General features: G+C 57.6%; 1 protein-coding gene across 8 annotated transcripts in view; it reads right to left on the minus strand.

Moving 5' to 3' along the window:
* The window catches only part of AFAP1L2 (actin filament associated protein 1 like 2), a 99,275-nt gene that overhangs the window by 14,299 nt on the left and 69,418 nt on the right, over positions 1–15,558 (minus strand). For 5 of the 8 annotated variants that reach the window (XM_045040713.1, XM_045040710.1, XM_045040711.1 and 2 more), the window contains 5 exons: positions 11,239–11,329; positions 8,285–8,368; positions 5,285–5,490; positions 3,992–4,171; positions 379–468 (listed from right to left, as the gene is read on the minus strand). In XM_045040713.1, coding sequence (XP_044896648.1) covers positions 379–468; positions 3,992–4,171; positions 5,285–5,490; positions 8,285–8,368; positions 11,239–11,329 — 651 coding nt within the window. The remainder of the gene's footprint in view (positions 1–378; positions 469–3,991; positions 4,172–5,284; positions 5,491–8,284; positions 8,369–11,238; positions 11,330–15,558) is intronic. The other 3 variants (XM_045040715.1, XM_045040716.1, XM_045040714.1) reach the window with 1 other exon arrangement.

A 15,558-nucleotide genomic window follows, 5' to 3' on the forward strand; every position in this document is an offset into this window, starting at 1 on the left:
GGGGCCCCACCGCTCCACGCGAATGAGCAACGGAGCCCCTCTGGCTGGAATCAACCCAGGACGGTTCTCCCAGCCCGGAAGCTCTACTGAAGGTAAGTGCAAAACAAGGGCCTCATACCACGAATTTCCCTGATTAAGAATGGAGGGCACGCTGACCTTTGTTCCAATCGGCTTCCTGCGCCCAAGCAAGAAAACATTTCGGGTTTGTATCAACTTCCTCAGTTTTCCTGCCAACCTGGGAACCACTGCCCTTATCCCAGCATCGTACGTTTCCCACTCATGGGGCTGAGGTGCGAAAGCAAAGGTCTGTTTCATGCTTGTAACGTTCACGGAGGAGAAACAGGACGGCACTCTCCTCCAGGCAGGACAGAGGCTTACTTTCGGGCCGCTCAGGCGCTGGGCGTCTGGGGTGTACTGATTTCCCTCGGGCGCTCCTTCTGCAGGCAGGCCACTCACCTCCTGGATGACCTGAAGGACGAGAAAGCCGTCAGCGGAGTCGCCTGCCGGCCGGTACTCACGACCAGACGGCAGCTGGAGCCCCTGGAGGGGGAGCGGCTGGAGGCGACAGGCGACGCACAATTTCCAAGGGACGGAGACCCCGCCTCTCACCCCTGGCACCTGGCCCGTGACCGGGCAGCCTGCGGTGGGGGCGGCCCGTTCCGTGGGCCCACTCCCCTGCAGACCCCCCCCCCCACCCATGTTCCGCTGGTGGCCGCTTTACCGCAAAGCCTAAAGATGGCCCAAGCCGCCAGCCCTCAGCTCTGCCAGCCCCCTCCCTGCCCTCATCCTGGGCAGGATGGGCCGTTCGGCCGCGGGTCTGATGAAGAAGTGCACTTGTCAGCTGCCCCCCCCCGCCCCCCGGCTTTTCGGGAGCCATGGAGCTTGCTGCGGAGAGCCTCCACGCTGCTCAGGAAACAGGCCTGCCAACGGCCTTGGTCCGGCACTGGCTGTCCATCCAGACTCACCTGTCACAGTCCACCCCCCCGGAAGGAGCCTTTTAACTGGGGGCGAGGGGGGGTGCTGGGCTGGGGGCACCAGGGTCAGAGGCGGCTCTGGCCACTCTCAGAACCGCTGTTCTGAGCCCGGAGCCACCTGGGGGATTTCCAGAGGGTCAGAGCCCCGGGCAGCCACCAACAGCAAGAGTACGTTCAGAGACCCTCCCTTTTCGGTGGCTGCTTAGAGCAGTTTATAGAGACAAGTTCAAAATGCGAAAAGCCGAAGAACAAAAGGAAGAAGGGCGGTGGGGACGGGGGAACACACAGCACTTCTCGCCTCTCCCACGGACTCCAGTTCGGGACGCTGGTCCACACGGCGGACCAAACGTGCAACGTGGTGCCGTGGGAAGAGGGCAGCACGGCAGTCGGCCCGCCAGCTGCGTGATCACGGGCCTAAGCTTCAGTCACCACGTCTGTGGGATGGGACGACACCGACACCACCGGGCGGCTGTGAGGACTCGGTAAAGGACTCGGCACGGGCCAGGCACGTTCGTTACCATCCTCATTAGCTGGGGGCTGGATATGCGGACCCCTTCGCAGGGGGAGCATGCTAAGCCTGGAGTCCAGGCTCGAGGGCTTCTCTGGGGGAGCCCTGCCTTGTGCTTTCCTTTTCTGGGGTTCTCATCCCATATCCGCATTTCCCGTTCACCGCCACCTACTGTCCCTACAGCCAGGCCCATCTCTGTGCTCACCTGACCAGGGAGGAGAAGGGCCTCTGTGAAGGCCCACAGAGAGGCTGTGCCTTCTGGAAGTATTCTTGTCTTTGAAACCACCGGCAGGGGTCTCAAGACGAGGGCATGAGAGTTGGGAAGGGAGGCTGGGGTCAGAGGAAGAGCAGGTGAGTGTGAGCAGTCAGAGGAATAGCACTGGGAGCAGGAGTAGCGCGCGCGCGTGTGTGTGTGTGTGTGTGTGTGCACGCACGCACGCATGTGTGTACATGCATGCAAGTGTGTGTGTGTGTATCTGCAAGTGTGTGTGCATGTAAGTATTTGTATGTACATGTGTGGATGGGGTAGAGGGCAGCTATGGTGAGTGCCCCTACACTGGACATGCATCAGTGTGGCCGTGATAGAGGAGGTGGGGAGAGAAGGAAAGAGGAAGGGAGGGAGGGAGGAAGGGGAGAAGGGGAGAAGGGGGGAAGGAGGGAAAGATGGAAGGAAGAAAGGAAGAAAGGAAGGAAGGGGAGAAGAAGGGAAAGGAAGGGGGAGGAAGGGGTGAGTAAGGGGGGAAGGAGGGAAAGAGGGGGGGAAGGAAGGAGAGGGAAAGTGTAAGGAGGGAGGTAGGGGGAAGAGGGGAAGGAAGGAAGGGGGAAAGGAGGGGGAAGGAGGGAAGGAAGTAGTGGAGGAAAGGGGAATGAACGGAGGGAGGGAAGGAAGTTTGGAAGGAAGGGGGAAGAAAGGAAGAGGGAGAGGGAAGGGAAGGGGGAAGGAGGGAAGGAAGGAAGGAGGAAGGAAGGAAGGAAGGAAGGAAGGAAGGAAGGAAGGAGAAGAGGGGGGTAAGGGGAAGGAGGGAAAGAGGGAAGGAGGGAAGGAAGGAGAGGGAAAGGGGGTAAGGAGGGAGGTAGGGGGAAGAGGGGAAGGAAGGGGGAAAGGAGAGGGGAAGGAGGGAAGGAAGTGGTGAAGGAAGGGGGAAGGAAGGGAGGGAGGAAGGAAGTTAGGAAGGAGGGGGGAAGAAGGGAAGGGAAGGGGGAAGGAGGGAAGGGAAGGGGGAAGGAGGGAAGGGAAGGGGGAAGGAGTGAAGGAAGGAAGGAGGGAAGGGGGAAGGGGGAAGGAGGGAAGGAAGGAAGGAAGGAAGGAAGGAAGGAAGGAAGGAAGAAGGAAGGAAGGAAGGAAGGAAGGAAGGAAGGAAGGAAGGAAGGAAGAAGAAGGGAAGGGGGAAGGAAGGGAAGGGAAGGGAAGGGAAGGGAAGGGAAGGGAAGGAGGGAGGGAGGGAGGGAGGGAGGGAGGGAGGGAGGGAGGAAGGAAGTTAGGAAGGAGGGGGGAAGAAGGGAAGGGAAGGGAACGGGGAAGGAGGGAAGGGAAGGGGGAAGGAGGGAAGGGAAGGGGGAAGGAGGGAAGGGAAGGGGGAAGGAGGGAAGGGAAGGGGGAAGGAGTGAAGGAAGGAAGGAGGGAAGGGGGAAGGGGGAAGGAAGGAAGGAAGGAAGAAGGAAGGAAGGAAGGAAGGAAGGAAGGAAGGAAGGAAGGAGGGAAGGGGGAAGGGGGAAGGAAGGAAGGAAGGAAGGAAGGAAGGAAGGAAGGAAGAAGGAAGGAAGGAGGGAGGGAGGGACCTCTCTGGCTCTGGTCTCACCAGGGGTCCTGCTGGGTCTGGAGATCCCTCTGCAGCTGTGGGCCCCTTCTTGGTGCAAACCTCATACCTTCTGGAATTGTCATGCTTAGTTTTCATATGGGGCAAACCAGGTTTCATCATCACTGGGAGCTGTACCGCGTATCTGTAGGCAGAACTGACCAAGGCCATTTGTGATGGTAGAATAGAGGGCTGCGGTCACGCAGCACCAGGTTTGAGACCCAGTCCTGCCACTCACTGGCCAGGTGACCTCGATTGGTCATCTCCTTCCTCTGAGCCTTAATCACCCCTGTAAAATGGCAGTATTAACATCGCCCAGCGCCCCCCCGCCCCCCCCCCCCCCCACCCAGTGTGGTTAGGTGGGTTAAGTTTGCCAAGAACACATGGCCCATGGTAAGTGCTTTACACGTGGCTGTGCTGTCGATTCTTCCTTAATAAGGAGGCTCGTGGTGCCTCTCTACAGGCCAAAAGGCAAACGAGTGTCCCCAAGGGCCCAGCTCCAGGCCCGGCAGCAGGGTGCCGTGATCCCTTCGTTCCGAATGATGGCTACCACCTGGAACACGGAAGCCCTGGGAGTTTGAAGGACTGTAGATCCTTTACCCTTGACAATGGCCATCCCTTGTAGAAAAAGTCAGGGAGGCAGAACTGAGGAGCCCCCGGGGAGCCCGCAGGGGAGCAGGCCCGTGTCCCCCCCAGCCCAGTGCCACCCTCACCCTGAGCCACTGCTCTGCTTGGTCCCTGCTCTGCAGGCCGAGCACGATCACGTCGGCGTTCATGGGCGTGATCTTTAGCTTGTGCTCCTTCTTCCGCACTTGCTTCTCCTTGTGGATGACGCTGCTGCCCACCAAGTTCACGTCCAGCTGCGGGCTGTGGTCCTTGGAGGATTTGTAGCACTAGAAGGGAAGGGAGACGCTCTGAGGCTTTGCCAGGCCTGGTGGGGTTCCACAGCAGGAACCCCGGGACCTGGGCGCTCCCCAGCAAAACCAAAGATGCGGACCCGTGGCCTCGAATATCAGCAGCTCTTGTTCTCGGCACCAGAGCGACCAGGCTGAATGTTTCCCCTCCCGCCCCCTCCTCCTTGCCAGTCTCGCCCAGGGATGCCCCAGACCCCGCTTATCCATGCTGCTTGAAGGTCCCTGTAGGCCTCAGGTTGCTCCTAAAAACATCCTCTGTAGCCAACTCTCATACTTCTGGCTGGACTCACTCACTTCCCCACCTGTCTACATTTCTTGCTTAGCGCCCTCAGGAAGGGGGCCGTAGGGAACCGAGACTGAGCTTCGTATCTGCTTAGTTCAGAAAATGGTGTGTTTGTGAAAAAACACGGGGATTTGCTTCCCCTCCCAAAATACTTGGCCCCTCAATTTGTCACAGGTATAAAGGGCGTCCTCACGGGGCTGCTGAACAGGCTTACCAGAAAGAACATCTGCACAGAATCGGGCATGTTGTGAGTGGTGAATTAAGGGCACTTATAATGATTCCAAGGAACTGCCAATTAGGACATAAAACTGTGAATTTTAATTTAGAATCGCAGGAAACAGGGCTGTGGTCAGAGTAACAGCTTCCGATTTCCTTAGGGGTTTTGTCTTATAATCAGTAATTCAAAATACTGTGACTTCTGAGACGATGCCTCTCATCCTAGTGCCGCACAGGCGAGTGCAGTAGCCGGAACTGGGGCTGGGCGAGTCCTGACCGTGCAGCAGGGTGGGGTCAGGATGTGAGGAAGGAGCCCTCAGGCCGAGGGGACAAGATTCCTGGAATCCGTCTACGGGATGGGACTCGGGGCAGGGAGTGGTAACCCCAGCCCCCTCTGAATGACAGATGAAGGCTACTAGACCCTTTTAGTTGAGATAAGGCACTTCCGTTCACGCAAAGTTCTGCACACGGTTTTGGGTTAGGAAGCGGAGAAAGCCTCCGGACTTAAAAGGCTCTGACCGCCTAGTACCGGGGTCCATCTCCCCGACTCCCCCAAAGAGAAAAGACTGGAACACAATGAGAGACCCACTGACCAGGAGCCTGGTGTCCTTGACGACGCATAGCTGCTTGGCCCACTGTCCCAGCCACTTCTTGCGCCACAGGAAGGCACAGATGCGGGCGTCGCGCATCAGCTCGATGCCGGCCTCAGGCGACGGCCACTGATAGGGGGCCGACTTGCCCTTGCTGTTTTCCTCTTCGTCGTAGGACTCGTAGGAGCTGCTCACTGCCTCTCCGTCCTCTGCAGGGAAGAGCCACGGGGTCACGGACCCATCGGGCAGGGGCCATTCCAAACGTGCTCCGTCCAGGAGGGAGGGCAGCAGGCAGGGGCGGCCAGCGGCCTCCAGGCCGCAACGCACCTGCCTCTCTGTGCCCTTGAACCAGCCTGACAGCCACCAACCACAGACCTGGGCAGGCCTGGCCCCCAGATGTCCTCAGTGAAGCTTCCTGGATGCTGCTTCTGGCCACAGACGCGTAACTAAAACCAGGAGTCTCTCCCTTTTCCTCCTCAAATCTGTCACCCCAGGCTCCGCAGAAACCTCCGACGAGACACTGCCCACAGGCGACTGTTCGCGCTTCACAAGGCCAGTGCCCCCCACCTCCACCCCCGGGGCCTGTTTCTTCACCTAAAGGAAGAAGCAGGGGGTGAGCCTAGCAACCGGCATTCTATGGGCCGCAGGAAGGGCTCACCATCTGAGCCCAGGCTGGGCGCATGCTGAGCCTCCCACAGCCGCCTGCCCAGCAGGGCCTGCTCTGTCCCCGGTCTTGTCCTGGGAGTGGGGGGGGTGGGGGAGGTGGGCTATAGCTTCTTAGGGTGAAAGAAACCGCAGTCGGAAATGGCTCTGTGGGGAAGGCCGGCCGGCCCCCTCAGTCGCAGCCCTTTCCCAAACCCGCTTCCAGCCTCCCCAGACTCTGCTCGCTCTCCCCCGCCCACTGCACACCTCCCTGCACAGACAGCCCCTTCTGCTGGCTTCCATTCCTGCCCTTCCTCCGCCTCTGGCGACCAGCCCGCCTCACGCGTGCGTTCCGTTCAAGAGAATCCCCAAGCTCACCAAGCACAAACTGTTCGATTCTGTGCACGCTCCACGTGCCTCAGTTTCTGTCCTCCCCCCGGACCCTGCGAGAGTTGCTCTGTTCTCTAGGCCTCGCTGCGCTATTCAAGATCAACAAACACTAGGTGAAGGACAAAGTCAGTAAACCCCCAAAAAGCGGGACACGGAGAAAAGAGAATCTCAGGATCTCTGGTGCAATCCCTGCCTCGGCACGCAAATCCTGTCTGTTGGAATCTCGGTGCTGCGCTGGCCTCTGCTTGATTTCCCCCCTGGATGGGGAGCTCACTATCTTATGAGCACTGGATACCTCGTTCTATTACTGGGTAGCGATAACAGAAAGTCAGGCCGCTATCTACTCCCCCGGGACTTCTACAGACATGCTCTGGCCCTCTGAGTCGCAGTGAATACACCTCCTCTACCCTCCCCTGATCCCCTTTGGAAAAAAGTCAGCCTGTGGGCCCATAGCCTTCCCTTCTGCAGAAGCCCCTTCTACTATCTGCACAGCCGGGGTCCTACATACTAGGAAAACAGCACCACCTCTGAATTAAATCATAGAAAAACGGAACGAGGCCACGGCCACAGTTATCCCAGCTCCAATGCCAATGAAAATGTGCTTTACTATTCCTAAAAACAACACCGTCGGTATTTTAACACCAGCTTTCTTCAAAAGCTCCCTTTCACATCGTCATAAAAACGGGGCACAGTTCATAATTTCACACCTATTAAAGAAGCAAAGATTGAAAGCCGTGGCGTAGCCAGTGGGAGAGCCGAACTCTCCCACTGCCGGTAGGAACATACAGGAACGCAGGCCTCTCAGAAGACTACCCGGCAGCTTGTTGTTTTGTATCGAGAGCCGTAAAAACACCCATGCCCTTTGACCCCCACAATCCCAGTCCTGGGAGTTGATCCTAGGAAACTAGTTTTTTTTTTTTTTTTTTTAAATAAAGAAGCGGAGGGTGGGGGAGGTTACATGCGTCAAGATATTAAATCCAGGGCCATTTACAGTCAGCGGAAGGAGAGTAGGGAGGTGGGGAAGCATGACTGCATCCACTCTGGAGCATGCCCTGCGACAATCATCAAGGAGAACTCTGAAGGCCAGTCCCCAGCCCAGTAAATAGGATCTAAGTAAGAAGGCCCAGTTAAACTGATATGTGCGAGCTTTTATACCCACAGCTCGGTACTGAAAGGCAACAGGGAGAACTCAAGATAGCTGATTTGACCAGGTGGGAGGAGCAGGGTGATTTTACTTGAAAAAAAAAAAAAAATGTCCTCATGGTCACTGCAGTATTATCTGTACAAGAAGTGAAGAACGATACAATGTCACTGGGATGCCTCCTTCAGTAGCAAAACTTAATAGAGGGAGGCCTCCGAGTTTAGCACGAAGAAGTGGGCCGAACCCCCTCACTGGTTGTGCTTCTGGGGTCCCCCAGGTGTTCCGTGGAAAATTCTAACACCTGTCCATCCACTCCGGGGCGGTCTGCGGAAGCTGAGAACAAACAGCAAATCGCAGTAGCTCAAACTACCTGCAGCCGCACCGGGGGAGCTTGGGGCAAATGCACTGTAACTTCATTTATGTCTAAGAGCGATCATAACACGGCCGTGAACGTAGGGCAGTCTTAAAGCAGGTACTTGGCTTCCAGGGGTCACGGGACGAACAGGAGTGACAGGCAGGATGCTCGGACGATTCCATCCCATTTCTGCACCCCTGGGTGGACCGCACCCCAGCATGTGCTGCTGGAGGTTTTGGGGAACAGAGGGCAGAACCACCACGCGGCGTTCTGGTCCTTCGCCCACGCATGCGGATGCCAGCTGTGGAAGGCCGAGTAAGTCTCTCCTTCCGGAAGGATGACACATGCCGTGCACATGCAGGAACCATGCACAAGGCCCATGCGCAGGGCCACCCTCGGGGCATGCATCCTATTCCCTGAGAGGCAGGCAGCAGGCACCAAGTCACTGGCATTCAGCTCTGGGGACAGACAGTACCCAAGGTGATCGTGGCGTAAATGACTCCGTCGGGCACCTGGACCCATCTGGGGATTCCAGTGGGCGAGAATCCACCACAGTGACCTGTATGAGATCCAGAAGCACAGAGAAAGGCAAGGTGGAGAGACACAAGCTGAAGAGAGGGACAGACCCAAGCGCGGAGGGTGACACAGAGAGACCCAGTTGTCCACCACAAGCCAGTACTTCCCCACTGGAGGGGTGGGTTCTCAGGAGAGGCCCTAGCCCGACCCAGGACATCTTTCCTCAGCACCTTCTCAACCAGAGATGACCGCGCAAGTACTCGTCACCAGTGGGAGGTGCGTAGAAGGCCCCTCTGGCTGGTACTTTTAAGAAGCACGTAGGAATTCTCTGCTGTCTCTTTGCAGAGGATTCTGTGGCCTTAGAGGGTGGCTGAGCCCACACTGGAAGGCGGCTAAACTACCTGGTGAGCAGTGATCCCCACATAGGACAGTTCACGAGAAACAGACGTGTACTGTGTCACCATAACCTGGAAGGGAGGTTATCTGCTCCAGGAGCTGCCAGGTCCCCCACACGAGACACTACAGGCCAAGTAGCTGATGTCTCGGGCAAGGAGGCCTGACCCTCGTATCTCCTGCACAGGCCATCAGGGCGCTTACTAAGCTGTTACTCGGAGAGAGGGACCTGCCCCATCAGAGCCGGGTGGGGACAGTGCTGATGAAGCAGGACAAGAGCCCAAGCAACCGCTCTCTTGAAGGAAGTCCGCAAAATGGCTGGTGGCCAGTGGACCAGGGCAGGGGGCAGGGGGCCAGAGGTCACTCCTCCCGGTGTGACCAGCACGTGTCACCGCTCAAACAGGTGCAGGGGACAACAAGCAGGAAGTGAGGGCAGGCCGGCTTTCATATGCCGGTGACGCCCTCCCTTCGCGGCCCGTGTGACCAGTTCTCCCCAGGTCGTCCCCGGTCCTTGTCCCGGCACGAGAGGACAGGCCGTCGGCATTCTTCCTGCGCACCTTGCTGTGTTCACGCCGTCCCCACAGGGACGCCCCGGTCCCGGCTAAGACCAACCTGAATTCACAGTCGAGAGACAAACCCCGACAAGCTTGAGCCCACTTGTTGATGACGAGGTGTGTGTCTGCCCCACAGACAGGCCCCCGGGAGCGTCTGGGAGGCAGGCCCCGGCTGGCACGGGCCACACCCCGGAGAGCCAGGCTTGCGAGGCTCAGAGGTGCTCGTCACGGTGAGTCACAGCTTCCTCCTTCCACACGCATGAGGATGGCCGCGCCGCACCGTCGGCTTTGCTCTGGAATCACAGCCCCGCCGGAGACGTGGCAACACCCCACACGCTCAGTGGGTTCAAGCTAAGTGATGCCCGCCCACAAACCAGGAGAATAAAATAACCTCCATCCAAACAGGCCCTCACCTCCCACACAGTTCCTGGGACCGGAGGCAGTAGGTAAAGTGTGGAGAAGGATCCGACGCGGCTCCAAGGGACCCGTCCCACGTGATCTCTGGTCCTGTTCCTTACAGAGCCGACAACACCCCTCTCCAGCCAAGTTCCTTCCCACCACCAGGGACCCTTGCCTCTTGCATCTGCAAACTGCTCTGTGCTCTCAAAGACCTTTCACTTATCAAGGAAAGGAGCAGACTGAGGAAGAGGGGGGAGCGAGAGGGCCAGAGTCCAGCTGCTCGAGTAGGCCCGTGATACTCTTCCTTCTGGAACTTTTGGGGCCTTTCTGTGCTAGCGAATCCCTACGCCAAGAGCACTTTTTTTTTTTAAGTTTATTTATTTATTTTGAGAGAGTGAGAGAGAGCATAAGCAGGGGAGAGGCAGAGAGAGAGAGAGAAGGGGACAGAGAATCCCAAGCAGGCTCTGCACTGTCAGCGTGCCGCCCTACGTGGGGCCTGAACTCACAAAACCATGAGATCAGACCCGAGCCAAAACCAAGAGTTGGACACTTAACCAACTGAGCCACCCGGGCGCCTACCCCCTCCAGAGCACTTCTGATCTGAATCTCCCAGGCTGAGAACCACTGGCCAAGGCCAGAGGGCTCCAGTGTGAGTCCTGCCCCTATGGCACAGGTCACCTTAATTCCTAAGTTAGGTCAGTCACTAAGTAACCCTCCAAAGGCTTGCAGTCTCATCAGAGAGAAGCCAAAGTCCTCACCATGACTGGCTGACTTCTTTACCCTTGCTCCAGCCACACAGGCCTCCTTGCTGTTCCTTAAACATGCTGAGAGCCACACACCCGCCCCCCCCCCCCCCCCCCGCCTCAGGGCCTTTGCATGTGCTACATGGTCTGGAAAGTTCTTCCTGGAGGTCTCTGCCTTCCCCACATTCCATTTCATTCAGGAATCAGCTCCAGGTCATGCTGTCAGAGAGGCCTTCCCTGTTTAAAATAACACCTTCTCCTGCCCCAACCCAGCACCTATGCTTTCCATCCTAACACTGTATTGTCACCTGACATGTCCCATGTTTATTTGTTTTTTGTCTTCCCTCACAGAATCTAAGGGCTGTGACTCTGGACTGTCCTGAGCTCTGCTGAGCTCCTGACTCCCAAAAGCATGCTTGGCACACAGAGTGAGCACAGTTAACTATCAGGCCAACGGAGAGCCCCAGAAACAGCTCTGGCTCGGCCGGACCACATTCCCGTTGCTTACACGTGTCCCTGGACTGACCCACCTCTCCTCCATCACATTTCTGTGCCAAAGCCAGCACCGTCCAGATGGGAACGGCATCAGACACAGGAAACCAGCTCACCGTGGACCATCCCACGCCTCCTCGCAGGCGGCCTGGGTCTGCTGGGAGCTCTCAGCTCCCCACCAGAGCAGAGGCCCAATGCTCTGTGTTCAGTTCTCAATTCGGGCCACGCTCTCTGGGAACAGCAGCCCAGGCTGCCCGCGGCTTCCAGCCCTGGCATCTGTGCAGGAAGTGACTGGACCCCCTCCGAGTCCCAGCCCTGGCCCCGGGGTGTACCGTTGAGTGATGTGTCGTATGGCTCAGCCTCTTCATAGTAACCCTCTGGAGACTCAATCTTGGGGACGGAGAGTTGCTTCCGCTCTGGAATCTGTGGTATGAACAAACAAAATAAACATACTCAGATATGATACACTGAGAACAACTTGGAATTAACCCTCTGGGTAGAAGGAGGGGATTCCAGAAGAAGAAGAAAACCGTCTGGTTGGACTTTAAGTCAGCTGGGAGGGAGAACGTGCAATGCCATGGCTCCCGACAGCCACCACGTCCGCTGGTCTGCTCCCAGAGAAGGGCTGTGGGCGCGTTGCTGAACCCCGCGGAGCCTCAGCTTTCTCCTCTGCAAAATGAGGCTCAAATCCGCCCTGGCCCCAACACACACACAAAATGGCCTTGTGTACGTGATATGGAATGCATACAAACATCCAGATCGTGTCAGGCCGCTGTGGCTTCTAAATAGCATCTACTTTCGAAAACGACAAGGGCTGATCAAGTACACACGGGGGAAGGTGACCTGGGTTCTAAGTCCTGAACTTTCACCATAATAAGTCCGACCACTCGGATGGATATCGGGTGGCTCCTGTGTCCAAGCTGCAAGGGAGGCGTCCGGATGTCCCGGAGTCAGTCCTGACAAAGACTTCACCAGGTGGTGGATGCTCAGGGCTCCCGCTCACGTGTACGGTGAGTCATGTCCTCAAAGTTCTGTGGGGACCCGGAGGGCGTGAGGAGCGTTTGCCACCACCGGGAGGACACGAGCTTTGAGTGGAGTCTCAAAGATGACCCTGAGCTTCTTATGTGGCATGAGCACGACTGGGGAGGAATAACGAATATACCCAAACGTGCAGAAACGTGGAGTGTGCAATTCTGTACTCCTCCATTATTCTGTACTGTAAATGGTTTGGGAAAGCCCTTGTGCTGGGCACTTGGGGAGCTTCGAATGAAAGCAGTAGAAAGGGGTGGGGGGAGACGGAAGGAGGGCGGCCAACGGAAAGACCCCACACGGCCCTGGGAGATGGGCCTCTGGACCTCGGAGGACTCCCTGTCCTGCCGGCAGGAGAAGGGGGAGATCTAGAAACCCCTGCCTCTGAAACGAGCTCATGAAAACGAGGGACTTAGCACAGAGAAGGCTCCCCAAGTCTTGGCCCAGGAGATGGTGGGAGAGCGGTCAGCCTGGGCCGGGGTCCCCACGGTACGGGACTCGGCATGGGCTGCGAGAGCGTCCGCCCCCCGCCTCCTCCAGGGCAGAGCAATGATCCTGCGGCTGCTTCACCAAAAGCAGCATTCCAGAGCCAGGTCCGGTGTGGCCTGGCACCTCATATGGACTCTGGAGTGAATGTAACTTGGTTGCAGTCAGGGCTTTAGGACTCTGTAGATTCAACTGACGGGATGTGATGGCCTCTCCCTCACCTTCCCTCCCGACAAACGAGAATAAACCCAGGGTTGTCTTGAGACAAAACGTGACGGTGTTTCCACAATGCCTGGCCCGTATCAAACATGAGGAGGCTGTCACCATCATTGTCTCAGGGCCATCCACGCCCTGGGGGGGGGGGCTGCAGGAAGCCGGGTCCCCGAATCACCGTCCGACAAGCTGAGGCAGGTCTACACGCAGAGGGTGGGCGAGGCCAGGCCAGAGTGTGGGTCCAACTCTGAATCCTTCTAAATTCACCTGGCCTCGCATCAAGAGAGCGGATACAAGCTCCAGACGTAGGCCTCGAGCAGCTTCCAGCACCCGCACAGGTGCAAGAGGCAGAAAGGTACAGAGCATGAAAAGAACAGGACGTGCTCTTTTCCGAAGCAGATCGGCTGCTGCCCTGGGCCCGCAGATGCGGCTGTGAGTGGCACCGGGTCAGGCTCCTTCCCGAGGGCAGGCCAGGCACGCTGCACACGGTAGCTGCCAGCGGATGACCTTTCGGGTCTGCTGCCACAGCCTGGTGAGTCGTCTCTGCTCGTCTCGGCCATTCCCGGCCCCTTGGTCAGTTTGAGAAAGGGCTGCCCGAGACCCAGCCGTGGTCCTCGAGAGCCAGCTTCCTGGGGTCCCAGGGGAGAGCGTCGCCTCCCCTGAGAAGCAGCAAGGTCCCTGCAGATGGGTCCTGGAGCTCACGTTCCTAAGCTGGCCTGGCCCCCGGCTCCAGCCTCCAAGAAGCCCCATCCCCATCAGGTGGTGCTGGGACCCTTCGCTCAGGGAGGGGGTGGGTCCCATTTAGAGAGAAGCTCCAAGCATCCAAGGTCGAGCTGCAGCCCAGACTCGTGCAATCAGAACAGGACAATGGGGGGGAGGGGGGGAGGGGGGGAGGGGGGAGGGGGGAGGGGGACGAACCTTTCTTCAGAAGCCCCTCAGGGCTCATTCTCACCACGTGGGTCCTACTGTCCTATCTGGGGGCGGAGTACTAGGGAGTGTCTTCTGAGAGTCTCCCAAGCCTCTCCCTGTAAAATCCCCTGTAAATGGATCTATGGGGAGAGGCAGGAGAGGGAGGTGGTAGAAATCCAACCTCCAGGGCTAGGGTTTGAAACCTGACATGGCGCACCCCAGCTGTGTGTCCCTGGGCAACTTACTTGACCTTTCTGTGCCTCAGTTCCTCCACTGCAAAATGGGGAGAGCAGAAGTACCTGTCACATGGGGGCCACTGTAAGGATTAAACTGTGCCCAGCACTATTATCCAGTACATATGCATTTTTACCAACCTAAAAAATACAAACGTATCAGTGAAGAGAGAAAAGTTGTCAGCATACACGTTCGACAGAGGAAGAACGGCCGTATCCTAAGGAGACAGAGGAGACGTCTGGGGTTGCCCAGGCTTATGCCCAAGCTCAGCCCTCATTAAAGAAGATGGTCCCTGCCCTCAAGGCTGCTGGGGCAAAACATAAGCCCTTGAGTCAAGTTACAGGTTAAAATGGTTTGCACAAAAATGCAGAAGAGAGTCACATAATGACACAAGTATAATGACCCGTTTTCTGAAGTCAGAGGAGCAAGGGAGGCTGATTTCTCAGGGAAAGAATAGAGAATGAGAATAAAAGGATAAAGATAAGGGACCGTTCAAGTTCATCATCATCATCATTGTGACGGTGCAGGTTTTAGACACTAAACGCAGGTGCAGAAGAGAGATGACTTCACAACCTTCAGAAGGCTCTGAGAATTCACAGGAAGGGACAGGAAAGAAAGCCACGTGGCTCAGCCGGATTTGCCAGAGGTCTACAAACTTCTCTGTAAAAGGCCAATAATACATTCCTAACGGATCGGCAGGTCATTTGAGGGTCGCTGATCTCAGCTGTTCAACTCCGCCGTTGCAGAGCGAAAGCATCCATAGATAATATATAACTGAGAAGCGTGGCTATGTTCCAATAAAACTTTATTTACAGTAGCAGGTGCCTGTGGATTTGGCCCGGGGGCTAGAGTCTGCCAGTCCTGATTTAGAGTAGACATAAGAGCTGAACGTGGGCAGTGGCCCAGATGAGCTGAGGCATCGGTCTCTGTGCTGATGAGCAACCTGCCCCAGCGGGCACTGTGGAACATTCCCGGGACAGGACTAGCAGATCCGGCCAGCCCCGGCTCCCCAGACCGACCGTGGCAACGTCCTTGTGTGGAGTAAGCTGCTTCTCCCATAGAGAAACCCACTTAAGACCAGCGCCAACGCATGCTCAGGCCTCAAAGGGTGGCTGGGGCAGGGATGGCTGTGCTGGCCGGGAGCATCAACGAGGCCAGCACACGTTTCTCCTACGGTGACCGCAGCACCTGGCTGGGCGCACAGCAGCGGGAAGTGCCACGGCTGCCTGAGTCACTGGTCGCACCCACGAGGTGGCCCCGGACCCCTGGCTGCCTTTTCCCTTGCTATCCACGGGCTCTGCGGGGGTGGAGGGGGGACCCAGGCCACCAGAGAGGGAATCAGGGCATCCTGAGCCTGCGACAGAGGCCACGCTCCCGGCCCAGCCACAGGCACCGAGGACCACAGGCAGACGTCCCGCCTCTGTCTCAGCCATCGGCCAGCCTGCGGGACTTGCCGCAGCTGTTGGGACGAGTGCGGCCTGACTAGTTTCTCCCAACAACCTGGTCCCAGACCCTGCGTCTCCCGGCCCACCGCCGTGTCTGCAAGGCACAGATTTCCAGAACAAGGCAGCACCACCCAGTACTTGCCTGTGAGGCTCTGACTGCTGACAGCCTCTCCCACCCGGTGCTGGGCCACAGACTGCTGCCCCAAGAATGGCAGAGCCCAAGGCCCTGGCCAGGGTCGGGTGCTGAATTCCGGAGAGGAAAGTTCCAGCGCCAAGCAGCCACCTCCCCTCTCCCCACCCGGCGAGCAGTGCCTGGAGCACCCCAGGAAACCACCG

Source organism: Felis catus, chromosome D2 (assembly GCF_018350175.1).
Source record: "Felis catus isolate Fca126 chromosome D2, F.catus_Fca126_mat1.0, whole genome shotgun sequence".
In the NCBI taxonomy this organism is placed as follows: domain Eukaryota; kingdom Metazoa; phylum Chordata; class Mammalia; order Carnivora; family Felidae; genus Felis; species Felis catus.